This window comes from Rhinolophus sinicus, linkage group LG05 (genome assembly GCF_036562045.2).
Source record: "Rhinolophus sinicus isolate RSC01 linkage group LG05, ASM3656204v1, whole genome shotgun sequence".
Lineage (NCBI taxonomy): Eukaryota > Metazoa > Chordata > Mammalia > Chiroptera > Rhinolophidae > Rhinolophus > Rhinolophus sinicus.
The window spans coordinates 74,040,503-74,066,330 of NC_133755.1; the positions used below are offsets into that span (position 1 = coordinate 74,040,503).

The following is a 25,828-nucleotide window of genomic DNA, read 5'->3' on the forward strand; positions in this document are numbered from 1 at the left end:
ACTCAACATAGCTAATAATAAAAACATTAAAAAAAATATCTCCAACACTTGGCTATTCAGTTAACTTTGGTTGATAACATTTGATTATTTAGTTCTTACTTGTTTCCAACATGTATTAGTATAGCTAGTATAAATCTCTCTCCAAAAGTTTACAACAGGCTTTCAACTTGTATATTATGTCCTAATCAACTAACATGACTCAGTTATTAGTTTTGAATCTAAATATTCTCCCACACAGAAGCTTACTAAAACCAATAACCATTTTAGGCTAATGTTAATCAGTTTTCAACCACAGCGATTTCCCTGCTTCCGCTTCCTCTGGCCATGGAGGATTTCTACCTGGGCTGCAGACGAGGGTAAAGGAGCCGGTGGAGAACTCCTTCAATGCCCGACCATGTTTGGAAAATCAGGCTGCAGGCAGGACGTATGGATCCACGGGACAGCAGCACTGGCTGGTGGGATAGTCTGCGTGACTCTCAGGATTCTGTGTTATCAAAAGACCCACAACTCTCTGCCTTTGGTAGAGATGGCAAGTGTCACACGTTCAGGAACTCAAGAAGCAGTCTGGGAAGTTCTTCGTTTTCTAAGATGACAGCCTGTCGTCATCAATGTTCCAGGACTTTTGGGACCCAGCTCCTCACATTTGAGATGTAATTTCTGGAGTTTTAATACATTTTTTAAGCTTTTTGTGCAAGGTGTGAAATATGCTGTACCTTTTCTCAACAAAATGTTTTCTTCCTTCCATGAGCACTTCTACCTTAAACAGCGTGTGTCCCTGTCATGCAGGGTGTCATGCAGGGTCTAAGCTCCCGCTCCCCACATAAGAACACAGGATATGGTGAGGCCAAAAAGGAACACCCACGGAGCCATAGGTGGGGGAGTCACACCACTATATTCTCGCTGGTGGCTAGGTGAGACACACGAAACAAACGTACCAGTCTCACTTGTTAGCTCAGCCACCATCTTCTTGCTAGCCCCCATTTTTCCGTTAGCATAGCCACAGCAGTTATATTAGTTAGTGGCCAATGGTTCACTGGTTACAGCTGACGGCCAACAAGCCAGAGCTGATGGCCATCCTATCACAGTTGATAGCCATTTACTACCCGAGTGAGCACCTTTCCACATGAGGCCGAGAGCCCAGAAACTGCACTTCTGGCTCTGTCCCCACACTCCACCCCTACAGGGTCTTGCCTCACAATCTATGCAACAAGCGTCTTCCGCGAGGGGCCCTATGCAAGGAGCCTGGAGGTGAATGCAGTATCCTGGACACAGCCAGGCTCTCTGGGCACAGCCAGGATTTCTCAGGGTACCACCAGTCCTTCTGGGCACAGCCAGACTTCCTGGGCTCAGCCAGGGCTCTCAGGGCACTGCCACTCTCTCTGGGCCTCTCAGGGTACCCTGCTGGAACAACAGCGACTCACAGTCAAGGTGCTTACATATTCTCGATGGCATGGCAGCCGGTCAAGACACAGGAAGCAAACATCCGCCAGTTCCACTGCATGGTGGTATGTTCCCAAACAAACAGTCAAGCGGTCCATTAAATTAGGGATGGAAGGCAATTCCCCATAGTCATTCGCCAGGGCTGTGCATTGGCCCCACAAAGTGTGCCTTCTCCACAGGGCTAGGGCTCCAAGTCCTCCCCAACTTGGAGGGTGAGGGACTCAGCAAGCACTTCCCACTCCACAGGGCGACAACGACCTTTGCTTTCTCCAGCCTGTGCTGGTTGGGGAACCGTCCACATCTTTCCACCTCTCCACGGGGCTCCATCTCTCCAGCAGCTGCATGGCTTTTCCTGTGCTAGTGGGAGAACTGTCCACGTCCTCCCACCCCTCCATGGGGGTCCAGCTCTCCGGCAGCTGCTCCTCCTGGTCTCCCTGAGATTGAGTGTTCATACGCACAAACTGCTCCATCACCCCTTGAGAGTTTTGGCCGGCACCGTACCCTGCTCTTTGCGCCATTTGTCATGCGGGTGTCATGCAGGGTCTCTGGTCCCGCTCCCCACATAAGAACGCAGGACATGGTGAGGCCAAAAAGGAACATCCACGGAGCCATAGGTAGGGGAGTTGTCATGCGGGAGACCCTGCTCGCTGCGCCATTTGTCGTGCAGGGCGGCCTGCGGGGTCTCTGCTCCCACTCCCCATACAAGAACGCAGGATATGGTGAGGCCAAAAAGGAACACACAAGGAGCCATAGATAGGGGAGTCATACTTAGTATATTCTCGCCGGCGGCACTATACTCTCACTGGAGGCTGGATCCACACTGTCCGCAAACCGCCATCCACACTTGCCAGCCCAGCCGCCATCTTCTTGCTAGCCCCCATTCTTTTTCTTCCCTCAAACCGCCATCTTTCTTCTCTCTCTCCTCTCCCTCTCCTAGCATAGCCACAGCAGTTATATTGTGGCCAATGGCTCACTGGTTACAGCTGACGGCCAACTAGCCACAGCTGATGGCCATGCAATCACAGTTGGCCATTTACTACCTGAGCCAACACCTTTCTATGTGAGGCCGAGAGCCTGGAAACTTCTTTCTGGGGCTCCGCCCCCACAGGAGTCATAGCACTATATTCTCACTGGCAGCTGGGTTGGAGACACAGGAAGCAGGAGCCACACTATCCGTTACCTGCCGTCTACTTCTCTCTGCCAACCAACCTCACTTGCTAGCTGCAATCCACCATGCTAACTGCAATCTGCGCTTACTAGCTCAGCTGCCATCTTCTTGCTAGCCCCCATTTTCTGTTAGCGTAGCCACGGCAGTTATATTAGTGGCCAATGGCTCACTGGTTACAGCTGACGGCCAACTAGCCACAGCTGATGGCCATCCAATCACAGTTGATGGCCATTTACTACCTGAGCTGGCACCTTTCCATGTGAGGCCGAGAGCCTGGAAACTGCACTCCTGGCTCTGTCCCCACAGTGCCTACTTCAGGTAACTCTCCTCAGAGCGAAAGGATGGGACGCAGACCTCCACGGCCATGCTGGCTGGTAATTTTATGATACCACTTTTTTATGTCTAAGCTTTTAATTCATTGGAATTTAACTTGGTATGAAGAAGAGACTGTGATCTTTCCATTTTTTGTTTTTCCAAATGGTTATTGGTTCCCACATGCCACTGATAATGAATCCACACTTTCCCCTCTGGTTTTAAACACTGAGAGTTTGTCTGAAGTGTAACCCAGGGCCTTGAGGGCTACATTTGAGGAAATCTTGCACTGAAAGTCAGAAAGTGCTGTGCCCTCCCTGAAACCTATGAGATAACTCTGTCACTTCCTTTTTTTTCGCCTTGTTTCTATGAACTCCCTCTTTCCAAACTCTGCAAGGACACTGGTTCACCTCTGTAGAAATCCCCAGGGCCTGCAGACAACGCAGAATTAACTAATGTGGGGAAATCTGGGAAATGCTTTTCTACTCAGTTAAGCTTACTTTATATGGTGACTCAAACTGTCTAGAACATAAACCATCATTTTCTTCCCCAAACCATTTCCTCCTCCAGACTTCTCTATTCCTATTGTCCAGACTCAAGATCTTGATGTCATCCTAGAACCCGCCTTGTGCATCCTGCACACCCAGGACGCAGCACATTGGGTCCCCCTTCCCTGTGGCCTCTTGGATGCCCCCACTGGGACTACTACCGCCGCCGCCGCCGGACTCTCCTCACCTTTCACCTGGAGGAACAGTGACCTCCCAGCTCCACTCAGTCCCTGTGCTAACCTACAGAGCCCACCACTGTCACACCCTGCGCATCACACCGCAGAGCTGCTCAGAGGCCTGGGCCTCATGGCTCACAAGCAGAAGTGTAGGCAGGGCCCGCCGCCATTTGTCCTGGCCCCACCGCCCTTAGGCCCCACCCCACATGCCTGTCCAATCTTCCTCCTTACGCTGACACAGCTGTTATTTCTCTCCTCTCCCACCTCTAGTCTTAACCGGGTTTAGGGATATTTATTCAAGTACCATGTTTCCCCGAAAATAAGAGCTAGCCGGACCATGAGCTCTAATGCATCTTTTGGAGCAAAAATTAATATAAGACCCAGTATAATATAATATAATATAATATAATATAATATAATATAATATAATATAATATAATATAATATAATATAATATAATATAATTAATATAATATAATATATATAGTTAATAAATATAATATAATATAATTAATATAATATAATACCCGGCCTTATATTAATTTTTGCTGCAAAAGACACATTAGAGCTGATGGTCCAGCTAGGTCTTATTTTCGGTGAAACACAGTAGTGAGTAACGTATACGACACCTTTCTGCCCATTTTTCACTTTTCTCAGTGGGCCAGTAGCCCTCACAAAAGCAAAGTTCCCAGACCCAAGGTCAGGCCTTGCTGTTTTCAAGTGCTTCTTTTTTTTGCACACCTGAAACTAATTTAAAAAATTAAAAGATATAAATGCACCATATTGGGCCCTGGAAATTTTTCACCAAAGATTTTTATCTGACCACTTTCCTCTAAGTCAGGAAAGAGCTGAGAGCGGAATGGGACACTGGTGACTGAACAAGGGGAGAGGTGTATGGACCACCGATGTGTCTCCATGTGGGTGGGCCAGGGCCTCAGCTCCCATCACTCCCAGGACAACGCACTCCACGTCCCCCCTCCTCCTGGTTTCTGCTTCGCCGTGCCCTAACCGGCCCCTCCTGGGTACACACATGCACTCTGACTGGGGATGCCTCACCGCTCACATCTCCCTGGGCCCCTCACCTCACACTTCCTCATCTGTCACTCTGGCCACCGTCTCTCTGAGCTCTCAACTCATGCGTGCAAGTCCTACTGCATGTGTGTCACAGGCTCACCACACACACGTCATCTGCCCCACGTCTGTTCCATTTCTCTCAGAATGTGGCGCTTTGGTATTCTTCTGTTTACTTCCAGGGCGGGTGTGACCCAAACATATCGACCAAGTACACAGGTACTGACGGTCCACACTTCCGTATGACCAGTCACACATCATGCTGCTCCTACCTTCTCACAGCTCAAGCACACCCGCTTCTCCATCCCACTGCCACCACCCAGGCCCTGCCATCTTCAGCTCTCAGCTGACAACTCAACAGCCTTCTTCCCTCATTGGCTCTCTCCCCTTAGAATCCATGCAGCTCATTTAAAAATACAAATCTGATTTGGCCACTCTCCTGCTTAAAACTTCCCAAAACTGACTTCAGGATAAACCCATTGACCTTAGCACCGTTACAGGGCTGCCTGAGACCCGGCCCTCCTACCGCCTCAGCCACATCGCACACCAGTTTGCCCCTCACTTCACCACTGCCACACTGGCCTCCTCCCAGTTTCTCTGACCCGCCGTGGTCCTTGTAGCTTGCAGCCAAGGCACACGCTGTTCCCACGGCCTGAGGCATGACCTCTTTCCCCACGTCCACCTAGACCTTCATCTGGCTGCATCCTGCCCTTCCTGTCCGTATGCCGCTCTCTCAGACTCTCTGTGATCTTCAGCCTAGATTAGGTCCCCCTCCTGGCACATACCCCACTGCACACCACAAATGTGAGCACACATGCAACATACAGCTCCCTCTAAGCAGAGGCCCCCGTGACATTCAGAAATCCTGTCCATCTTCATTACCACTCAGCCCTCGGCTCCAAGCATGTCCCTGGGTCAAAGCGGCCATGTCCTGTGAGTCAGTGAGTGAGTGAGTGAGTGAGTGAGTGAGTGAGTGAGTGAGTGAGCTGATAAAGCTTAACAATTACCCCAGCTCCGGTGCCCACTATGGACAAGCTTGCATTATCCTCCGAAGCCCTTGACCACATACAACCTGACGTGTGGCTGCATGAGTGCTTTCCGTTCTGGTCCACATCACGGCGGGGTCAGGGCTAGCAGAGGAAAGCCTCCGTCCTGTGCTTGGAGGAGGGGGACAGCCCGAGGAAAGGGCAGGGATGGGAGAATGCCAGATGTCTAAGGAGAAGGGAAAACCAACTGAGGCTAAGGGACCATCCACACAGACAGTGGCTCTCATTGACTCCCCCAAAACCCTATGAAGTAAGAATTACAGCCCAGTTTTACAGATGAGGCAACCAGAGCTCGAAAAGTGGTGTAACCTGCCCACAGTCCCACAGCAGGGCACACAGACACGAAATGTTATGCCTCGTGCCCTCGCTCACCCTCTGCCCTCACCTGGAACAGCCATCCCCACTATCCACATCTAACTCCTCAAAACAGCTGACACACAGCCCCCAGGAAGGCACCCACTCCTCAGCGTCAGTGCAGTCACCCTGTCTCCGTCACAGCAGTTCTTCCACTTGCACAGGCCTGCCCCCCGTTTGGAGCCCACTGAGGGCTGGTGCAGCTCTGACCACCCTTACCCCAGGGCTTCAGATGCAATGAATGGCCTGCAGTGTGGCAATTGTCCTGGGGCTGCTGGATTTCGGACAGCCTGCTCTCCCCAGGGAGCCACATGCCTTTGAGCAGCGCTGGGGGGACAACACTAAGACACAAAAGAGAAAGTTAAGGTCCTCTTTTTTCCTTGGATGTTCATTCTTTTAATCAACAGACTCCAAAACTTGTCCAGCCTTTCAGACTCAGAGGCCTAAAGTTTCCTGAGGGAAATCAAAGGCCCAGGTGGTCCTTCCTATAGGACCAAACTTTCTATAAAACAAGCCTGAGTCATCACCACTTAGCAGAGGAGGTAAATTCCCATTTCCTTCTAATTTATAGCAATTGTTCTGTTTCTGTACTAGAAAAGAAATCTCTATTATATTCAGCAGGACAAATCATTGAAGTAATGAAAAAGCACTCACCTATTTGTGACTCAACTACACATGTGACAGAGAAAGATTCTACAACAGGAGAGTAAGGAGTGACTCCCAGGTGTGCCCTCTGAAAGCAAACATAACATTTCAGGAGCACAGAGGTGTCATGAGGCAGACCAAGGCCATGTTCAGGGTAGTCATGAGCTACAGAATGGGCAAGCAGGCTGGGAGAAGCCCAGCAGTCACCCAGGCTGCCTCCTCCTTTCACAGAGGAGGAAATCCCAGAGGGATGTGGAACCTGTTGTAGACCCCTCCACTGCTCAGGGTCACAGTCAGATCCAAGACTCTTGCCTCTCCAACCACATCTGCCACAGCTGCCACTCCTCACCCTGTGATAGGAATGCTCTTATCAGGAGCCGATCCTGCCCAGCAGCCAGGAACTCACACCTAAGAAAGACAGACGGGTGCACCGGGCACAGACCTCTGCTATCACCCACACACATGATAAGTCAGCTTCACACCCACTGCAAGCTTGGGTTTCGTGGTGATGAAGAATGCTTGAAAACCTGTGACGCGCCATAATTGTTATATTTTCAATGTAATTGTCATATGATTTTTATCTGGGAGGTTAACGCAACGGTACCAATTTTATCACTGGCCTCTTTACTTTCATAGCTAATGGATCTTTCTACCTGGAATCAGAATTTGGCCAAAATGAAAGCATCTTATTAGGTTCCTGATTCTCCTTATTGGAAAATTCATTGAACCGATTATGTGACAAGGGAATTTGAGGTGAAATGCCTGTCACCTTGGAGTCTGTGACAGAGAAGGGAAGGATAGGCAAACACAGTAGTAGTCAGGAATAGGTCACATTATACCACAGGAACAAATAAGCCCTGAAATCTCAGTGACGTAACCGTTAGAGGTGGGTTGTCACTGATGCCAAGTCTACCATACGTAGGTTGTCCTAGGGTCACCCACTGGCAGCCAAGCCTTCTGGAACATGTGACTTCCAAAGTTGCTGCATCAGAGGACAATGGGGGTGAGGGAGGCACACACTGGGCCTGGATTGCATCAGCCTGGAAGTGGAACACAGCACCATCGCTTCCTGCTCACGGCACACTGGCCAGACCGAGCCGTGGGTCGCTAATTAACTGCAAGGGACTCCAGGAAATGAAGACACACATTCATCCAGTAACCCCACCAGAGAGCGGATCTACCACGTGCATGTCCCCTGGATTTCAGGAAAGCAAGTACTGAAATGCTCCAAGTATGTATTTGCATAAAAACAGATCCATAGGTGCCTTGAAAAAAGAAAGACAGGAAGGAAATGCACTGCAATGGTAACAGTGAATGCCCCTAGGCACTCAAGTGTTTGTGGGTTTTATTTTCTTCTTTATATTTTTATATTTCCCTAGCAATATTAAATAAATATGTTTGAGAATCCAAAAAAATTTAATTTTTTGAATTGAGAAACAAGTTCAGACCAGAAATAATTACAACTCCAATGAGGAAAATGACTCAAAAGGAAAGGGAATTTCTTTAAAATGCACTTCTGATTAGATGAGCACAATTAGCCAGCAAAAACAAAAGTGAGAGATGGGCCCAGACATGCAGCTTACACACAGGAAGCTCTCTGGTGAGATCAGATTTTTACAGCATGTCTGTACAAGACGGAGAGGAGGGCCAGGGCAAGGCAGAGGGCACAGCCCTGTGAACCACTGCCTGAAGAGACGAAAGGGAATTTAACCAAAACACGCAAATTAGGAAACAAATGAGCTAAGGCAGAGAGGGGATCCACTCCAGGCCACAGCACCCGGATCTCTGCTCTCCTAGGCCCAGAGCACATGCCCAAAGTGCCCCCAAAGTGAAGTGGGCAAAGGCCTTGTTGGGGTCTACACAGGCCCTACCCACCTGGCTCTTGCCCTCCTCCAGGCCTCACCTCTTACCCCTCAGTCCCTCCCTCTCTGGGCGACAGCCTCGTGCCCTACGTTCATTAATCTGACCCCACGACCTGTGCTCAGCCTGGATCATTCCCTCTTCCTTCCCCAAGGAACCCCCCACTCCCAGTTTCAGAGGAGCCCCTCTGTCAGATGCCCTCCCCTCTCTCACCTCGGTGTGTGCTTTTTTGTTTTTTAATTTTTTTAAATAATTTTTTTAGTTTTCAATTATAGTTGACATTCAATATTATATTAGTCTCAAGTGTACAGCATAGTGGTGTACAACATTTATATAACTTATGAAGTGATCCCCCTGAAAAGTCTAGCACCCATCTGACACCACACATATGGTGCTTCCCCGAAAATAAGACCTAACCGGAAAATAAGCCCTAGCACGATTTTTCAGGATGACATCCCCTGCACTTAAGGCCTAATGCATCTTTTGGAGCAAAACTTAATATAAGACCCGGTCTTATTTTCGGGGAAACACAGGAGCTATTACAATATTATTGACTGCATTCCTTGTGCTATACCCTACATCCTCATGACTACTGTGTAGTAACCAATTTGTACTTCTTAATCCCTTCCCCTTCTTCACCAATCCCCCCAACACCTCTCCCATCTGGTAACCATCGAATGCTCTTTGTATCTATGAGTTTGTTTCTGTTTTGTTTGTCTGTTTATTTTGTTCTTTATTTCACATGTAAGTGAGATCCTGTGGCATTTGTCTTTCTCTGTCTGACTTACTTTACTCAGTACAATACCTTCCGGGTCCATCCATGTTGTTGCAAATGGCAAGATTTCATTCTTTTTTTGGGTGAGTACTATTCCATCGTATATATGTACCACCTTTTCTTTATCTAACCATATATTGAAGGGCACTTAGGCTGCCTCCACATCTTGGCCGTTGTAAACACTGCTGCAATGAACATATGGAGGCACACATCCCCTCGAAGTAGCGTTTTGGGTTTCTTCAGATAAATACCCAGAAGTGGGATTACTGGGTCCTTCTTTGTCTCTTGTTATATATAGCCTTTGTTTCAAAGTCTATTTTGTCTGGTGTAACTATTGCTACCCCAGCTTTTTTTTTTTCAATTCCCTTTTCATGCGATATCTTTTTCCATCCCTTTACTTTCAGTCTGTGTGTCTTTCGATCTGAAGTGAGTCTCTTATAGGCAGCATATGTAAGTGTCTTGTTTTCTTATCCATTCAGCCACCCTATGTTTTTTGACTGGAGCATTTAATCTGTTCACATTGAAAGTAATTGTTATAGATATGCCATTATTGCCATTTTTTAATTCATATTCCTTAACTTTTTTCTTCTTCTTAACGAAGTCCCTTTCATGCTTCTTGCAGTACTGGTTTGGTGGTGATGAATCCCTCAGTGCTTCCTTGTCTGGGACCAGCACGTGCTTACCTACTTCACTGTCAGCACCCAGGAGAGTGGGAACCATGGCCAGTTTGGCTCACTGAATGGGCCTTCATGCTCTTTAGCTCCTTTTTTACTTATGGGTGAGAAGCCATGGGAGAGATTATTTCTTCACCTTTTTACTGAAGAGCCAGTGTCTCTAGGTAGGAGGACATTTTGAACTAGAAATCAAGTACAATGAGTTTTCATTTTTGCTCCCATTCTCATATGAGCTCTCCATGGGACCTTAGGACCTTTTTACTTCTCTCTGAGCCAGTCTGCTCTTTTATAAAGTAAGAGTTTAATCTAGATGGCATCTGAGGTGCCTCCTTCTCCAACACAGCATCCTCTGGAAGACTAGAAGACAAAGACTCTGGCGTCTGAATCCCATTTTGGCCACTTGGTCATCTTGTGCCCTTAGGTAGATTGCTTAATCTCCCTCCATCCTGACTTCCTCTTCTGTGAAGTGTGGTAAGAATGCTAGCTCACAGATCTGATTAGAGGATTAAACGACATGACATATTACCCTGTTTCCCCGAAAATAAGACCTAGCCAGACCATCAGCTCTAACGTGTCTTTTGGAGCAAAAATTAATATAAGACTCGGTAGTATAGTATAGCATAGCATAGCATAGCATAGCATAGCATAGCATAGCATAGCATAGCATAGCATAGCATAGTATAGTAAAATAATACCGGGTTTTATATTAATTTTTGTTCCAAAAGACACATTAGAGCTGATTGTCCAGCTAGGTCTCATTTTGGGGAAACACGGTATAACACCTGGAACATCCTTCCTACAACTGTCATGAAATTTAATGATGGATGGTAACTAAGTAGGGCTCAGCTGTCTCTGCATGCTTGGCTTATACACACTCTATTCCTCTGAAGAGGCTTTCTGCCACCTAAGAAATGACCGCATCCCTGAAGACTCGCAGGTTTGTTTCTCTCCTCATTCCAGCCACCCTGTCAGGTCTAACTACATGCAATGGTCTTAAAGTTGGTTCCAAAAATGCTGACAGATGTTACCTGTCTTCATGATACAATGGCAAGAGTATGACTAAAGTCCTCATTCAGCCACCACTGACCCTGTACTCAACTATGCTGTTCACCTTCACCTTTTCCTGTATGTCGCAAAAAACATGAGGTTTCACTGGAGGTAGGAAGATGGGGAGGGGAGATATTTCAAACCATTTCTTTTTTTTAATCTCTTTTTTTAAACAAAGAACCCCAGAATCACTGAATGATAAGGTGTTTGAGGGAAAGACCTTCAAGGATGATCTATTCCAGCCCTGTCACTTGGCATTGGTAGTGACAGAGACTTGAGCATCTATCTGTGGAAAGAGAAGACTGGACTTGGATCAGAACCCCAGGGGGCGAGTGCTAGCTCTGCCCATTTTGTGACTGCAGGCTCCTCACGTAATCGCCTCAGCATCCTCAGCGGTGAATGGGACAATAAGCACTGTGTCTCGTTGGAGAAGCGAGGCGTCAGCGACACAGTGCAGGGCACAGCTCTGAACACAGTTCCAAGGAAAAGCATCCACAAGGGTCTTTGGACCCAAGACCTCCGTGGTAACAGATTCCACTCACCCACCAGCATACACCTCGTCTCGCACATCCATTCACCTGCCAGAATACACCTCATCTCACACATCCAATGCTGTGAATCATGAAAGAAAAATACTGACGCCTAGTAAAATGCCCACCACTGAATAAGTGCACGATCATTTCTTCTGAGTGATTTAGGTAAAAATGACTTAAGAAGGGTTTTCGAGGCCTCCTCAGAGTCAAGAGGTGGGCGCATGAAGCCACCCAAAGTCCCTGTCGCAGGACAGCCCCAAACCCCTAGGGGCTCTAGCGGAGAGCCACCTGGTCCATTCCTCTCTCCGTTCCCTGGAGAATGGTGGCCTGGTGCTGAGGCTTCCTCACAAGCCCACGTTAATTCACACTCACAGAATAGTAGGCTCCCCCAAACCAAGCAAGGACCCCTCACCCGCATTGCTCTTCCTTTAAAAACCATTTCCGGGTGGACAGGTGGCTCAATTGGTTAGAGCATGAGCTCTGGGCAACAGGGTTGTCTGTTCATTTCCCACAAGGGCCAGCGAGCTGCGCCCTCCGCAACTAGAATGAAGTCAATAAGCTGCCGCTCAGCCCCCAGGTGGCCAGATGGCTCAGTTGGTTGGAGCGCGGGCTCTCAACCACAAAGTTGCCGGTTCGACTCCTCGACTCCCTCAAGGGATGGTGGGCTCCACCCCCTGCAACTAACAACGGCAACTGGACCTGGAGCTGAGCTACACCCTCCACAACTAAGACTGAAAGGACAACAACTTGACTTGGAAAAGTCCTGGAAGTACACACTGCTCCCCGATAAAGTCCTATTCCCCTTCCCTCCCACCCCCCAAAAGACAAAAAACAAACCAAAAAAAAAAAAACTATTTCCAAAAAGGTTACATGAAGGACAAAGTTAGGTAAGACCCCCAGACTCAGTTGCCTGTCTAGAAAAACATTTCAAACTCTCCTTGAGAAATTCCACCACCATACTGGGGAATTCTCTACAGCAGAGACGCAAGGGATGGTGGCCGAGATGGGTGTTGCCTCTGGTGGTGGAACCAATGATATTTTCCCAGATTACCAAAGAGGTGCTACATCTCCTTTCCAGAAGCTGAACAGCCTCACAGTTTCAACAGAGGCCTTCACCTGAAATGTCCTCCCTGTTGAAGTCTCAAACCAATAGTTTCATACGACCTATTTTTCCTTCAGTGAACCGAGTGTTACAGTGATGATGATACAGGTTCCCAAGTGCAGAAGCCATCATTAGTGCTGGTAGTATTTTTGTTTACTTGCATCTCCATTGCACCCTCGTTCACAATGAGCTCTGCAACTGCTTCTCAGTAATAGTCATCACAAGACCTCCGGGAGGCAGCGGGGGGACCAGCGCTAACAGTTCTGTGTTGCTGAAAGGGGAAGCACAGACGTGAAGCGCTGGCTGCCCTCACCGTCCATACAGCGATCGCACTGACACCAAGCTCTGCCCCCATCCGGCCCCACGTCCATGATGCCAGCTCTCTCTGTGGCCCTTGTCTTTGATGACTGAAACAGCCGATCTATAACCAGAGGACCTGGGCTGGGCACAGAATCAGAATTGGAGACTTTGTGCCTTGGATAGACCTTAATGACCATCTACCCAAATCCGCTGTTTTGCTGGACTGGACCAGAGAAAATACTTTACCCAACTCACACAGGCCATTTACTCCCAGGCCGGTGTGTTTGGGCTTCTCATACCATGTTGCCATGCTTCGCCTTTCTCTCCTCCACGCTCTTCCATCCGTTTCCTTTGGTTAAAATTTACATGGCTTCAACTCCAACCAAGAAAACTGAAACATTTACATGCTGAGTCTGGTATTCTACCACCTTACCTGGGCTGGCCTCAGAATGCTGAAAAAGGCTGATGCAGTGTCCTATTTTGAGTCCCTTCCTTTCCCCCAACCTCTGTCCTTGAAGCTAGCCACTGGCTGTGACGGGGCTCAGCCCACCCTCCCTGAGTCTGCAGCTACCCACACACACCTGGGGTCTGTCCTGGGGTTCTGGTGGAGGGACACTTAGCTGTAACATGGCCAGGGCAGAGAGCTCTCTCCTAAGCTGTCACTTTGTAGGAAGTGGGTTGACGGGCTCCAGAGGAGCAAAAGGATGAGAACTTGGGTGGCTGACATCAGTTTCCTGTCCTCTAACCTGTCCCAAGCAGGAGGTTGTCCCCACACTGATTGAGTTCAAGCAAACCTACCCCTTAGCTGCCAAGTACCTATCAATTCATACTTAGCTGTGGGGGCAATAAATAAATTAAGCCAAAACTCAAACTACAGTTCCTAAGCTGCTCTCCAACGCTAGTACCCATGGTTCTGATTTTAGCAGCTATCCTTCCTCTCTTACCGTATATTTTTAGAAACTTGCTACATTTCCTGCTCCTCTTCCCTTTTTCTGAAACTGTGTTTATAACTGTTTAGAGCAAAGCAATAAATAAATGAACCAAGTCAGAAACTGCAGGAATGTCTGCAAAAAACATTATTAAGTGTATAATCTGTCATTATTTGTCCAGTATAAAGTAGAATGAACTAAAAGAAATGCAAATCAGGATCCTTCCCTGTAAATTCCCATGACGCACCCTGGCCACACCCACTGCACAGAAGACAAAAGGCCCAGGCAGCCACATCTTCCAGCAGAGCCAACTCACCTCCCTGAACTGGAGTCGGCAAAGGTACTGTCCTCATCACATTTTTGGCTTTTAAAATATCTTTTGTTTCTCTCCTTGACTGTTATCTCTCAAAGTGCCTTCTCTGAAGCGAAAGCCTCTTCCTTCCTGGTTCGGTGTGTGTGCGTTAGAATCACAATCGGATTTCAGAAAATGATCCTTCCTCCTGGGGGAACTGAGGGACGGGGAACTGCTTCCACAGGAGGCCGGTGATGCCCCCAAGCCTTCCCTCGGAGGGAACTCCACTTCCAAAAACTGCCGGGAGAAAATGGGAACTTCCCGAGTCTGCCTCTCTTTTGCATCTGAGTGAGGCAAATGCCTCCTTCTTGTGGGGTTTTGAACTTAGCCAAACTTGACTGAGTGCCTACGGTGTGGGCACTAAGGGATACCAAAACTCTAAAAGAAACGAACAGTCTGCTAGAGGAGGCAGACACCTATGCAAATGGTTCAAGGGAGTGAAAAGAATGGGGAACATGCTGAATGTGGTTATGCCATGCGTGAAGTTGCCCAAGAAGCACAAAGCAGAGGTGGTTCCCCTCACAGGTGTCTGGTTCAGAGTCATCAAGGCTGACAGCCCCTGGTGTTCTCCTTTGCAGAAGTCAAGATGGCCAAGGTCCCCGACCTCTTTGAAGACCTGAAGAACTGTTACAGGTAGGAAATGGACTGTGATCTGATGAGGGGATCAAGGCACATTAGAACCCAGCTAGGAGTTGCAGTAACCAGCATGGGGCCAGACCGGCAGAGGCTGTAGAGATGGTCCCACCTCCAAAGTCAGAGCAGGCTCAGCAAAGACTTAGGGAAGCCAAGCATCCAGCATGTTTAAATGGATGTGACATTGACAGGAAGACGGCCATTACTGAAAAAGTGTTTTTTAAGGCCTGCTGAGTCCTAGCGAATTTCAGCATCTATTCAGACACAGCCTGGGCTGCGTCACATGCTCTGTCTGGTACAGTAAGGGGTTCTAAAGGCCTCTTAGAGAGAGACCACCCTCAGGAAACTTCTTGCTCTCAATCTGGAGAGGAAAATGGCTGCACAGCAATCTGACCATGCGGGAGTTCATACACACTCAAACCTAGTGAGACATAGCAGGAACGTAAGTGAATAAAAGGTGCAAATTATAGAACACTTTCAACAACATGTTCTCATTACCTGCTTTACCTGCTAATATGCACTAACACACACTAGGCCATCCAAGTGTCGCCTGGGAGTTTTACCAGGTATAAATCACTAAATCCATTTTAGTGAGCACATGAAAGCAATGAGTAATGTAGTCTATTTGGTCAGAATTTAATAAGGTGCTTCGGCAGAACTTCTTTTCTCTTGAGGAGCTGAAATCCAATTACAACTCTTGTTTGTAAGCCAAGCCCTGTTTCTGTTGATAAAGCACAGGTAAAGTTCAAGGCCTGTCCTGAAGGTGACTAATTCCAGGTCAGCGAGGTACAGATTACTCTATGTACATACGTACAGGAGTCCTTCATTTTCAAAGATGGCAGGCATTTCCGTGTGTGCACACACGTATCCCAAAACTAATGATGTTATTAAAATACATTGCCTGGTGGCCATTGTGATCTAACAGAATGACATTCTCATCATCTTGTTTGACAGTGAAAATGAAGAATACAGTTCCGAAATTGACCAGCTCTCTCTGAATCAGGTAAGCAAATGGGTGCTTCTTAGGGTGGCTGTTCTGACAGTCGTATTTTCTCCATGGGAGGACAGCAGCTATGGCTTCAGTCCCAGAGGCCTCTGCTGTGCCATTTCGAGAGGTCCGGGGACATGCATGTCTTCATTATAAGCGAGGCAGACAGGGCTGATGGCATTCTCCACACTTGCCGGATTTTCCCAGAATAGAGCACAACTATCCTGAACCCCAAGAACTGGAGTCTCCCTGCTTCATCAGATGCTAGTTTGCCACCCTGGGACAGACCCTTCGGGCCACTTCTCCAGGGGTCTGTCACCTAAAGATATGTTGTGGTCATCCTCTCCGATGCCAGCTCCAGAGATCAAAGACGACGTTCCAATGTAACAGCCCAGGAAGCCGAGGCGGACCAAGCAGGCCACTCCCAAGTACTCCCATGTGTCTTTCGTACTGGCTCTAAAAGCCATTCCCAGAGGAGTATTTCTAACATACCTGAGCCCTGTCCAGTAGCAGCCTAACTTCCTGAGGGGGAACTATTGGAGAGTCTCAATGTGAGCCTGTTTCACTGTATCTCATTTTTGAGTCTGCAGATAAATGACAAAGACTGGCCAAGAGATGCTATCCTTGCAGGGAAATGCTGGGAGGGAGGAGGAGGGGAAGACTGAAGAAAGGTGGGTTCGCCGAGACCCACTGGCGATCCTTCTCACTACGCCTGTTGAGTAAAACTCCCACAAGAAGTCTCATCCTGTAGCCACAGACAGCCCCTCAGTCTCCACCTCCCTTCCTCACAGAAATCCTTCTACGATGCAAGCTATGACACACTTCATGAGGACTGCATGGGTAAATTTACATCTCTGAGTACCAAGGAGACCTCGAAGACTTCCCAGTTTACCTTCAAGGAGAGTGTGGTGGTGGTGGCAGGCAATGGGAAGGTTCTGAAGAAGAGACGGCTGAGTTTCAACAAGGTCCTCACCGATGACGACCTGGAAGCTGTGGCCAATGACCCAGAAGAAGGTAAGGGGTCAAGTGCCATGATATCCTTGTTTGCCATTTTTAAGCAAATGGGCACAATAGAGTAGAAGGGCAAATAAAACCTAGAATCAGGGTGACACGAGGGCAGCCAGGCATTAGTCTGGTAACTATCAGGAAGGAAAATTAATTTCTATGCTGCAATGGGGAGAAAGCAGCCTGGCCTGGGTCTAAGATACTTGCTCACATGCTCATTTCACGGCCATACTGTAAAGGTCATGTGACTTCGAGCCCTTCAGCAGGAAGCGGTTATACATTGTTGGCGGGTGACACTGATAAGCCATGTTGCCTCTCATGCTAACTGTGCCTCATTGGGCAAGTTACTGACCTTTCTGTGCTTCAGTTTCCTCTACTGAAAAATGGAGACCATCAGAGCCCCCTACCTGTTGTGAAGATTAAATGTGTGAATTCCCGCAAGCTCCTGGATTAGAATAATGCCTGGCATAGAGCAAGTACCCAGTAAGCGGCAGCTATCATTGTTGCTATGACTACCATTGTTGCTACCACGTGTTAATGGTACCAGCACCACCAGTTTACTAATGGCCGCATTATCTTCACAACAACCACTGCCACCAAGAGCTTAGCAGTGCCCACACGATGGCCCACTCCTCAGTCTTTCCCGCACGTGTAGCACTGTTAGGCTCATATGTACCCAATCTGTGTCTAGCTTTACTCACTTAGCAGCATATCGGGGTCATTAGAGTGTCAGTTTTCAGTACTGTAAGCCATGTGACAGAGACCATCCACACCGATGAACCTTCATTTCTACCACCATGTCGTTCCTTACAATGGCCTCTTAGAAGCAGTGATGCAGAGCCAGGGGATGCGTGAGGCTGTGGGTGCTTCCAGCATTCAGAGGGGCGGTGGGCACGGAGACCTGCTCCCTCAGGGACACACACAGTTCCCCACATGTTCGCTTCTTGTCTCAGAGCACTTTCCTTTCAACGTAGGTAGGGGCACCAGCAGTCTTCCCAGTTACTTAGAGTCCTCCAAACAACCAAAATGACAAAGTCGCACAAAGAATCTCTTTTGGTGTCCAGGTCTAAAGAGAATGTTCCTACGGGAATGATTCTGGAGCTGGCTCTCCTGCTTCTGGGTGACTTCACCTGTTCCCTCACCTGCGTGGCCCATTCCTAATTTTCCTTCCACAGCTACCCCCTGTGCTGTCTACAGCACATGTCACCAGCATCAGCCCCCAGACATTAATCTGAACTTGTGCTAATGGTTGCAGAAATCATCCAGCCCAGATTGGCAGCTCACAGCTCCCAGAGCAACATGAAGTACAGCTTCCAAAGGGTCGTCAAACAATACTGCATCCTGAATGACACCCTCCATCAAACTATCATTCGAGACACATCAGGTCCATATCTCATGGCAGCCGCGTTGCATGACCTGGACCAAGCAGGTAAATGGACAGCCCAGTCATCTTCTCCTACTCTCACTTCTCTCTTTTCTTCAAGCTTTCCGCTTTCAAAGAATCAACCTCTCTAGACTCCTGGCCTTGCACAGTTCTTCTAGAGCAGGAGGACACACATCACCCCAGTAAAAACTCCAGGCCAGGGCAGGGGCATCAGCCTAACCTGGAGGCCCACAGAGGTGTCGGGCTCTGAGAGCACTGCATGCAGTGCGAAGCTTTCTCAGGTGGTTTCTCCTTTGGTCTCCCAGATATTCTTTTCCTCCTCAGAAATGTTAAATGACTCACCCCAATTTACCCAGAGCCAAGGAGGAGCCATTACTGTCTATGCAAAAGCCTACCAATCAAACTTACAAATAACACCAAACTATAAAGGACCGTTATCACAATTATATACCACAACTATGACATAGAACAACCAATAAGCTGCAAGTATGTCCTAAAAGATGAAATGTAGTGTCTGAGAGGTTTTGTCACACAGATAGATCCAGTTCCCATGGTATACACAGTTTAGCTTCAGGACAAGTCATCACATACAAAATTATTTTCAGACCCCCACAGGGGCCCATCCACAGTAAACAGCAGGGCTCTCTCTGCGTGGACCTCCTTCAGCTAACGTGCCTCACGCTCTATGGCAGCTCCGAATCCTTGTATTCTATTTCGTACCTAAAATCCTCTCACACAGTTTTATATAATTTGCCATTTTTAATGGAACAAGAATATTCCACTGTATTGCTGTGCTGGTCCCTTGGGTTTGTTCTAAGTAACTTTGTTGCAAATATCTTTACACATAATTTTTCCCTATCAGGTTATTTCTGTAGAGCCTAGCCCAAAAATGGAATGCCTGGGTCCCTAGGCATAAAATAATTTTACAGCCCTTATTAAGTATTGTTCTCTACAGAAGCTGAACTACTTGCCACTATCACTAGCAACATGAGTGTACCAGCTTCTCTAAACCCCTCCACTCAGGTCATTGCGAACTCATGACCTCACTAATTGCAGGGTCTTATCTCACTGTGGTAATTACAAGTGACTCCACAAATACTCAGCCCAAAGCATTCATTCAACACAGAAAATTCTACAGATGTTAACCAAGTATTCACCTGCCTAGTAAATGTGGCAGACGTTGTGAAGGATACAAAGATGCACCAAATTCTTACACCAGTCAGGGACCACACACACACACACACACACACACACACAGAGCATCTATATAACCACTTGATTTTACACAAATACAATGAATTTACTTTCTTTTTGGCTTTTCTCTTCACCAGTGAAATTTGACATGGGTGCTTATACATCAAATGACGAGTCTAAATTTCCTGTGACTCTAAGAATCTCAAAAACGCGACTGTTTTTGAGTGCCCAAAATGAAGACGAACCTGTATTGCTAAAGGTCAGTTGTCCTCGGACTCCAACTTCCCTTTATTACACCCCATACATCTGCAAATGACCCCAAAAGGCAGACACCCCTATCAAGGTGCACAGTCCTCTTCTCGTCCTACCACCGTCCCCACCTGCCCACCTGCCCCCCACCCTACTTCTCACCCATGCCCAGTGGCAAGTGTAAGCAGGATCTGTGAGGGAGTAAAACGGAGGTGCCAAGAGCAAGTAAGAGGTAAATTGCCTCTTCCTTCTTTTCCTCCCCCTGCCTGGCCCTATGCACCTCCACCCAGGGTATCCATTAATTGCATCCATCTTCGATCCTTACTGACGTCTACTATCTGACCGCCATGACAGTAGGCATTAAGACAATGGGCTGCCTCCAAGAAACTCAAACAAGCCAAGTGAGATCAGAGTGGACTAATCACGTGCCAATGGGCACAAAGCAAAAAGCTGGAGCCAAGACTCAAACACTGGCCTCTGCTCCAGTGCCTCTCCCGTCTTCCTTGCTGCCAGCATTCTCCCTCATCCCAGCCCCATCACCACTACTTTCCCCTGCAAACATGCTGACACACACACACCCACTATAGTATTGTGCTATCTCCCAATAGGCAGGTGATTTATTCAGCAAATGTACAACTAATCCCCACCCCCACCAGGGTTTATATGGCATGCGTTTCTTTACCTGGGTCAAGTGACCCAAAAGGTGTCTGCTGAGTAGGGCATGTAGCTTCATCCAGGAAGTCTCAGCAAGTGTCACTTATTGACAGCTTTCTATTTGTCAAGCATAGTGCCAGCAGCTATGTAGACAGTGGTGTGCCAAAACCCCCAGCCTTATAGAACTTACTCTTCTGGGGACACAGGCGATAGACAAGCCAGACAACCAGCACAAAGTGCAAGGTGCTGTCAGCAAATTAACAGGGTGCTGAGATGGACAAAACTGGGGGGGGTGCTCTTTAGAGAGAGGGACAAGGTCAGAGCTGCTGATGGGAGGCATGAGTAGGGGGCATGTTAAACAGAAGGGTCTGAGTGCTCCCAGGCCCTAGACCTTTAGGGGCTGAGAGGCCAGCTTCAAATATCAGAAGGACACTCCAGGAGCATGGCACCATGATGGGGAGAGAGGATAAGCAAAGGCTAGTGTTGGTGGAGACCTGCTTTTGGATTTCATCTGAGGCACAATGAAAAGCCATTAAAGGGTCCACACAGGGAAGTGTCCTGGCTTCACTTCTAATTTCTAAAACAGAGAGCAGATCAGAAGGAAGGCAACAGAGAAAGCAGAGGGTCCAAGTAGGAGACCATAGTAATAGTCTTGGGGTGGGCGGTGCTGGGGTGGGAGGTGGAAAGAATCAGACAGAATCTGGTTATATGTTGGAGACAAAAAAACTAAAGGAGAAAGAGGAGAAACTCCACAAGATGGAAAAATTAGGAGAGGAATAGCTTTGGGAAATAAAATCCTTGTTGACATTGAAAACCCTAAGGAAACCTCAAAAGGATATCTAGTTGCTTTAGAGTAAAAAGAATAGAAAAGAAGCATCTCAAGTTGGAATCTTAATTTTTCCATGAAAGCATTGTTAGATTCGATTTGTAACCACAAGAAGAGTAGCTCTTAAAGACATCACAATTGTCAACAATTGTATTGAAAGGATTCAATTGCTAATATACCAGGAAGTTGTGTGTATGTGTGTGTGTGTTTTAATCTTCAGTTGTTGACTTCAATAGGGACATAAGCATCTCTAAGTTACAAACTGTTTTTCCAAAAGTATGATTCGCACACTTAGAGGTCAAAATGTTTAGCGGTCTTAGACACGTCAGTGCCCAGATTTGATGGGAAATGCCCTATGCCTTATGCCTGTGTTGGGGGCAGGACAAGATCAGTTTCCACCCTACCTGCCAGGATACAGGGGGACACCAGTGTCACTGGCACTCTTTATGACTAATTTGGATTTCTGTCCAGTTAACTAAGGACACCAACTATTATGAATAGATGGAGCCATGCATCTAATAGGCATGTACTAAGTGCTTGCTGAATGGACACGTGAATGAAGAACCTGTATCATACCACAGTCACAGATCTCAAGGGTTAAGTTTCTCACAAAGGCCAAACGCCAAGGGCTCAAGCTTCAGTTCCTTTTCTAGCATCTCTTGTTCTCTAACATCTCTGCTCTCCTTTTCCTAGGAGATGCCTGAGACACCCAAAGTCATCAGAGATGAGACCAACCTCCTCTTCTTCTGGGAAAGTCATGGCACTAAGAACTACTTCAAGTCGGTCACCCACCCAATGTTATTTATTGCCACAATGCAAGAACGCCCGGTGCACATGGCAAGGGGGCAACCATCCATCACTGACTTTGAGATAATCGGAAAGCAGCCTTGACTTGAGTCTGCTTACTTGTGAAGTGCTGACAGTCGTATGTACCATGTACACGGAGGAGTCAAATCCTTCACTTAGTCACTTGCTGAGCATGTACTGAGTCTTTGTAATTCTAAAAGAATGTTTATTCTCTTTGTAAAGAGGGAGCAAGGTCCAGTGAACCAACACTAACTTATAGGGTTGCTTGTTATTTAAGGAACACCCTGTACTTTGCAAAGTACCAATCATTTTAATTATCTTTCATAACCATCTTGGAAAGACCAGGGCTATAACTATCAAACGACCCAACCCACATCTCAATGGGTTAACTAAGGCTTCAGAGAACTAACCAGTCCCCACAATAGCAACTGGATTGAGAAGCCAGATCCAGCGACTTTCCTTCTGCTTTTAATGATGGACCCTTAATCAAGCACCGTTAAGTTTCTGGGACCCCAGTTTGATCTTCCTCAAAATGGAGGCCATGATATTTGTGCCCTTTCTGCCTCATCAGTATTTTATGATAATCAGTGAGATCACTTTAGTAAAATGTTTCTTGAAGCTGAGCCTCAAGAAGGCAAAGCATGAAATGTTATTATTTATATATACATATATATTTAAGGTAATTATATTATTATATTTATGGCAATTTCTTGCAATCTCTGAGTGTGACCAGGTATCCTCTTCAACAGTGTTTTCCAGGCTGAGTTTGATGTATTCATACTAAGGCACTTTGGTCAAAGTAGTGCTTTTTCCATTGCCATGAAGCTTTGTATTCTGGTACCTGGGATCCCTGTAATTATGATAATAAATTCATATTAATTATTCTGTTTGTTGAGCTGATAACTGGGCAAATTCTTTCACTCTTCTGTCTTTAAACTTGCTTTGGTATTCTTGTGTCATTCAGTTGCACCTGCTATCAAGTCCTACTAGCTAAATTGGTATGAAGTTAACTTTGGCGACCAAGGACAACTGTTACCTAAGCTTTCTTTGGAATGTAAGCAATGTTCCTCCCAGGTTCTAAAAGTTGCAATCAAAACATAGTGTTACATTATTATCAACAACGAGGGCTGATACATTATCAATCATAATTAAATTAACAAAAGTAAATCTGACACATAATTACTTGTTTCACTGCATAGTCATTAGGACAAATGAAAAAAGTTCACACACATGTAACTGTAATTCATGCTACTCTACAAAACCAAACCAAGATTTTATGGCTTTTCTCTCCTTTTGTTAGCTTGCCAGTTGCATAAATGGCACTAAGAATAATATTCTTCAGCTCATTTAAAGCTCATTATACGTGTACAGCACGTGTATTCAGACATCCACACAAACTCACATGTAAGAGCCACATTAGTAACTAATCGACCCACTGGAAAGCATATCTACAAGATATGTTGAATCGGAAAAAGTTAAAATCAAGGGAACGTGGAATTAGATGTGGGAAATAATGGGCACGGAGTAATCATGGTACTGGACAGTGTGTGAGTGGTGGTGTCGATCAGTATTTCTGGTAGAAATATGGAGCTTTCAGTTCCAGGACGAAGTACAGTGAGTGCCCTTTCAGCTGTGTAATCTGAGTGACTGGCAGGACAGGACACCCAGTGAGGATGTAGAATGGGCAGGTGATAATGTATCTGGAACTCAGCACAAGTTAGAACTAGATGCAGATTGGAAGACAGCACATGCATAGAAAGTAAAATTGTAAAAGTGATATCAGAGAAAGAAGAAAGAAGCCCACGACCACTGTTGGTTATCCATACAATCGCCATCTCCCCTGCCTGGACATTAAGGTCACCATGATGGAGGTCGACAGTCTCGGCACTGAGCTTCTCGGACACTACTTCTTTCATGATGACATCAGTTTCCAAGTTGATGAGAGCAAAACCAAATGTCTGCCTTTAAGTCCAAGGTACAGAAGAAAAAGCCAAAGGACATTTCCCTAGCCCTCTTCCCACTAAGTCACCCCTCTTGACACTTAAAATTACTCAAATTTGGGGGGCGGGGGACAGAAATAATTGGGATGGCAACTATTGTGGTGATGTAATATGCTTGTGTGTCTACCTACTCCTTGGCTGTGTGGTAGTTTTAGGACTACACACTTTGTCAAAATTGTCCTCTTGAGTCTTGACCAATGTTAGCTTGTCAATATGAAATGTGCTGGGCAGAATTATGTATAGAACTGAGACCAGCACAGCCTGAGTGGGCTCTTGTCCTTTCTATTGTAGACACCACGCTTTTGTTAGAAAATGACATGAGCGTTTTGAAAGCAAGTGATACTGCTGATTCATCTAGTGCTTGTAAGCAATTAAGACCTATAGGTTCTCTACCTAAGTTCACACTTTAAACATATCCTTGTTGCTCCTTACTGATATATACATATATGTATACACACTGGGTTTTCCTCTGTCACACCGATAATTTGGCGAGTATATTTTTATTTTGTTCACAGTACCTTGTAGAATATAAAGAATAGGTTACAAACATTTTTACGGTGTGATCTTGTTTTCATTTAAAATACCTACAATTTATATTTAAATGATTATAGAAAGGTATTAGGTTGGTGCAAAAGTAATCGTGGTTTAAAAGGTTAAAAATAATTGCAAAACCCACAATTACTTTTGCACCAACCTAATACAAACATTATTAAAATGTTAACAATCCTTACCTTTGAGTGATTGAGTGATTATAATGGTTTTTCTAAATTTTTAAACGAATGTATAATTGCACAACAAAATACCAATTTACATGAATTTTTTTAGTTTGACTTCTTATTAAGAATCTACACATAAGTGATACCATGCAGTATTTATCTTCTTCTGACTTATTTCACTTAGCATAATGCCCTCAAGGTTGACCCATGTTGTCACAAACATTAGGTTTTCCTTCTTTCTCATGACTGAGTACTATTCCATCATATATATATATATACACACACACACACACACACACACACACACACACACAACACCCCTACCTCACATTTTCTTTATCTATTCATCCACTAATGAACGCTTAGGTTGTTTCCACAGCTTGACTGTTGTAAATAATGCTGCTGTAAACATGAGAGTGCAGACATCACTTCAATATCCTACATAGTTTTATAATATAGACTGAAATCAAGAAGTATGATGACTCCAGCTTTGTTCTTTTTTCTTACAATTTCTTTGGCTATTTGGGGTCTTTTGTGGTTCCATACAAATTTTAGGATTGTTTGTTCTTTGTCTGTGAAAAATGCCATTGGAATTTTGATGGGTTGCATTCACTCTGTGCATCACCTTGAACTATACATAAAATGGGTAAAATTTAATGAATGTAAATCATGCCTCCATAAAAAAGTTTTTGTTGTTGTTTGTTTGTTTTTTCATTTGCAAGGGAAAAACTATCCCTATTCCGTTTCTTCCTTTGTGTAACCAGAGTGGTCTTTCTTAGTACCCTCTCAACCCCGGCCCTACGGTGTTGGCTTATCTGAAACTGCCGTGTCAGATTCTTTCTTTCTGTGGATACATTGTTTGCTTCCCCCATTCTTTTTCCCATGCTGCACTCTCACTGACTGCCAAGAACTCTTGGTCCCTCTTTCTCAGAAGCTTGTATCTTACCTATTTTCCATCAGTGACTGACAGAAAATAAAGGGTCTTCTGCAAACTTATCAATAAGCATAGGCGGAGCCCTAATGGAGTAAGCTTGGGTCTC

The 25,828-nt window shown here is 46.2% G+C and overlaps 1 protein-coding gene and 1 pseudogene across 1 annotated transcript; one reads left to right on the top strand and one right to left on the bottom strand.

Moving 5' to 3' along the window:
* Window positions 1–335: 335 nt before the first annotated feature.
* On the bottom strand, window positions 336–2,974 carry LOC109435860 (sorting nexin-24; annotated as a pseudogene).
* An 11,106-nt stretch (window positions 2,975–14,080) lies between these two features.
* IL1A (interleukin 1 alpha) lies at window positions 14,081–25,446 on the top strand. The gene is made up of 7 exons (XM_019713992.2): window positions 14,081–14,320; window positions 14,911–14,965; window positions 15,920–15,968; window positions 16,745–16,967; window positions 18,214–18,387; window positions 19,674–19,795; window positions 21,959–25,446. Exons 2-7 carry the CDS (start codon window positions 14,919–14,921, stop codon window positions 22,154–22,156), a joined length of 813 nt encoding a protein of 270 aa, XP_019569551.1. The 5' UTR covers window positions 14,081–14,320; window positions 14,911–14,918; the 3' UTR covers window positions 22,157–25,446.
* Window positions 25,447–25,828: the final 382 nt, after the last annotated feature.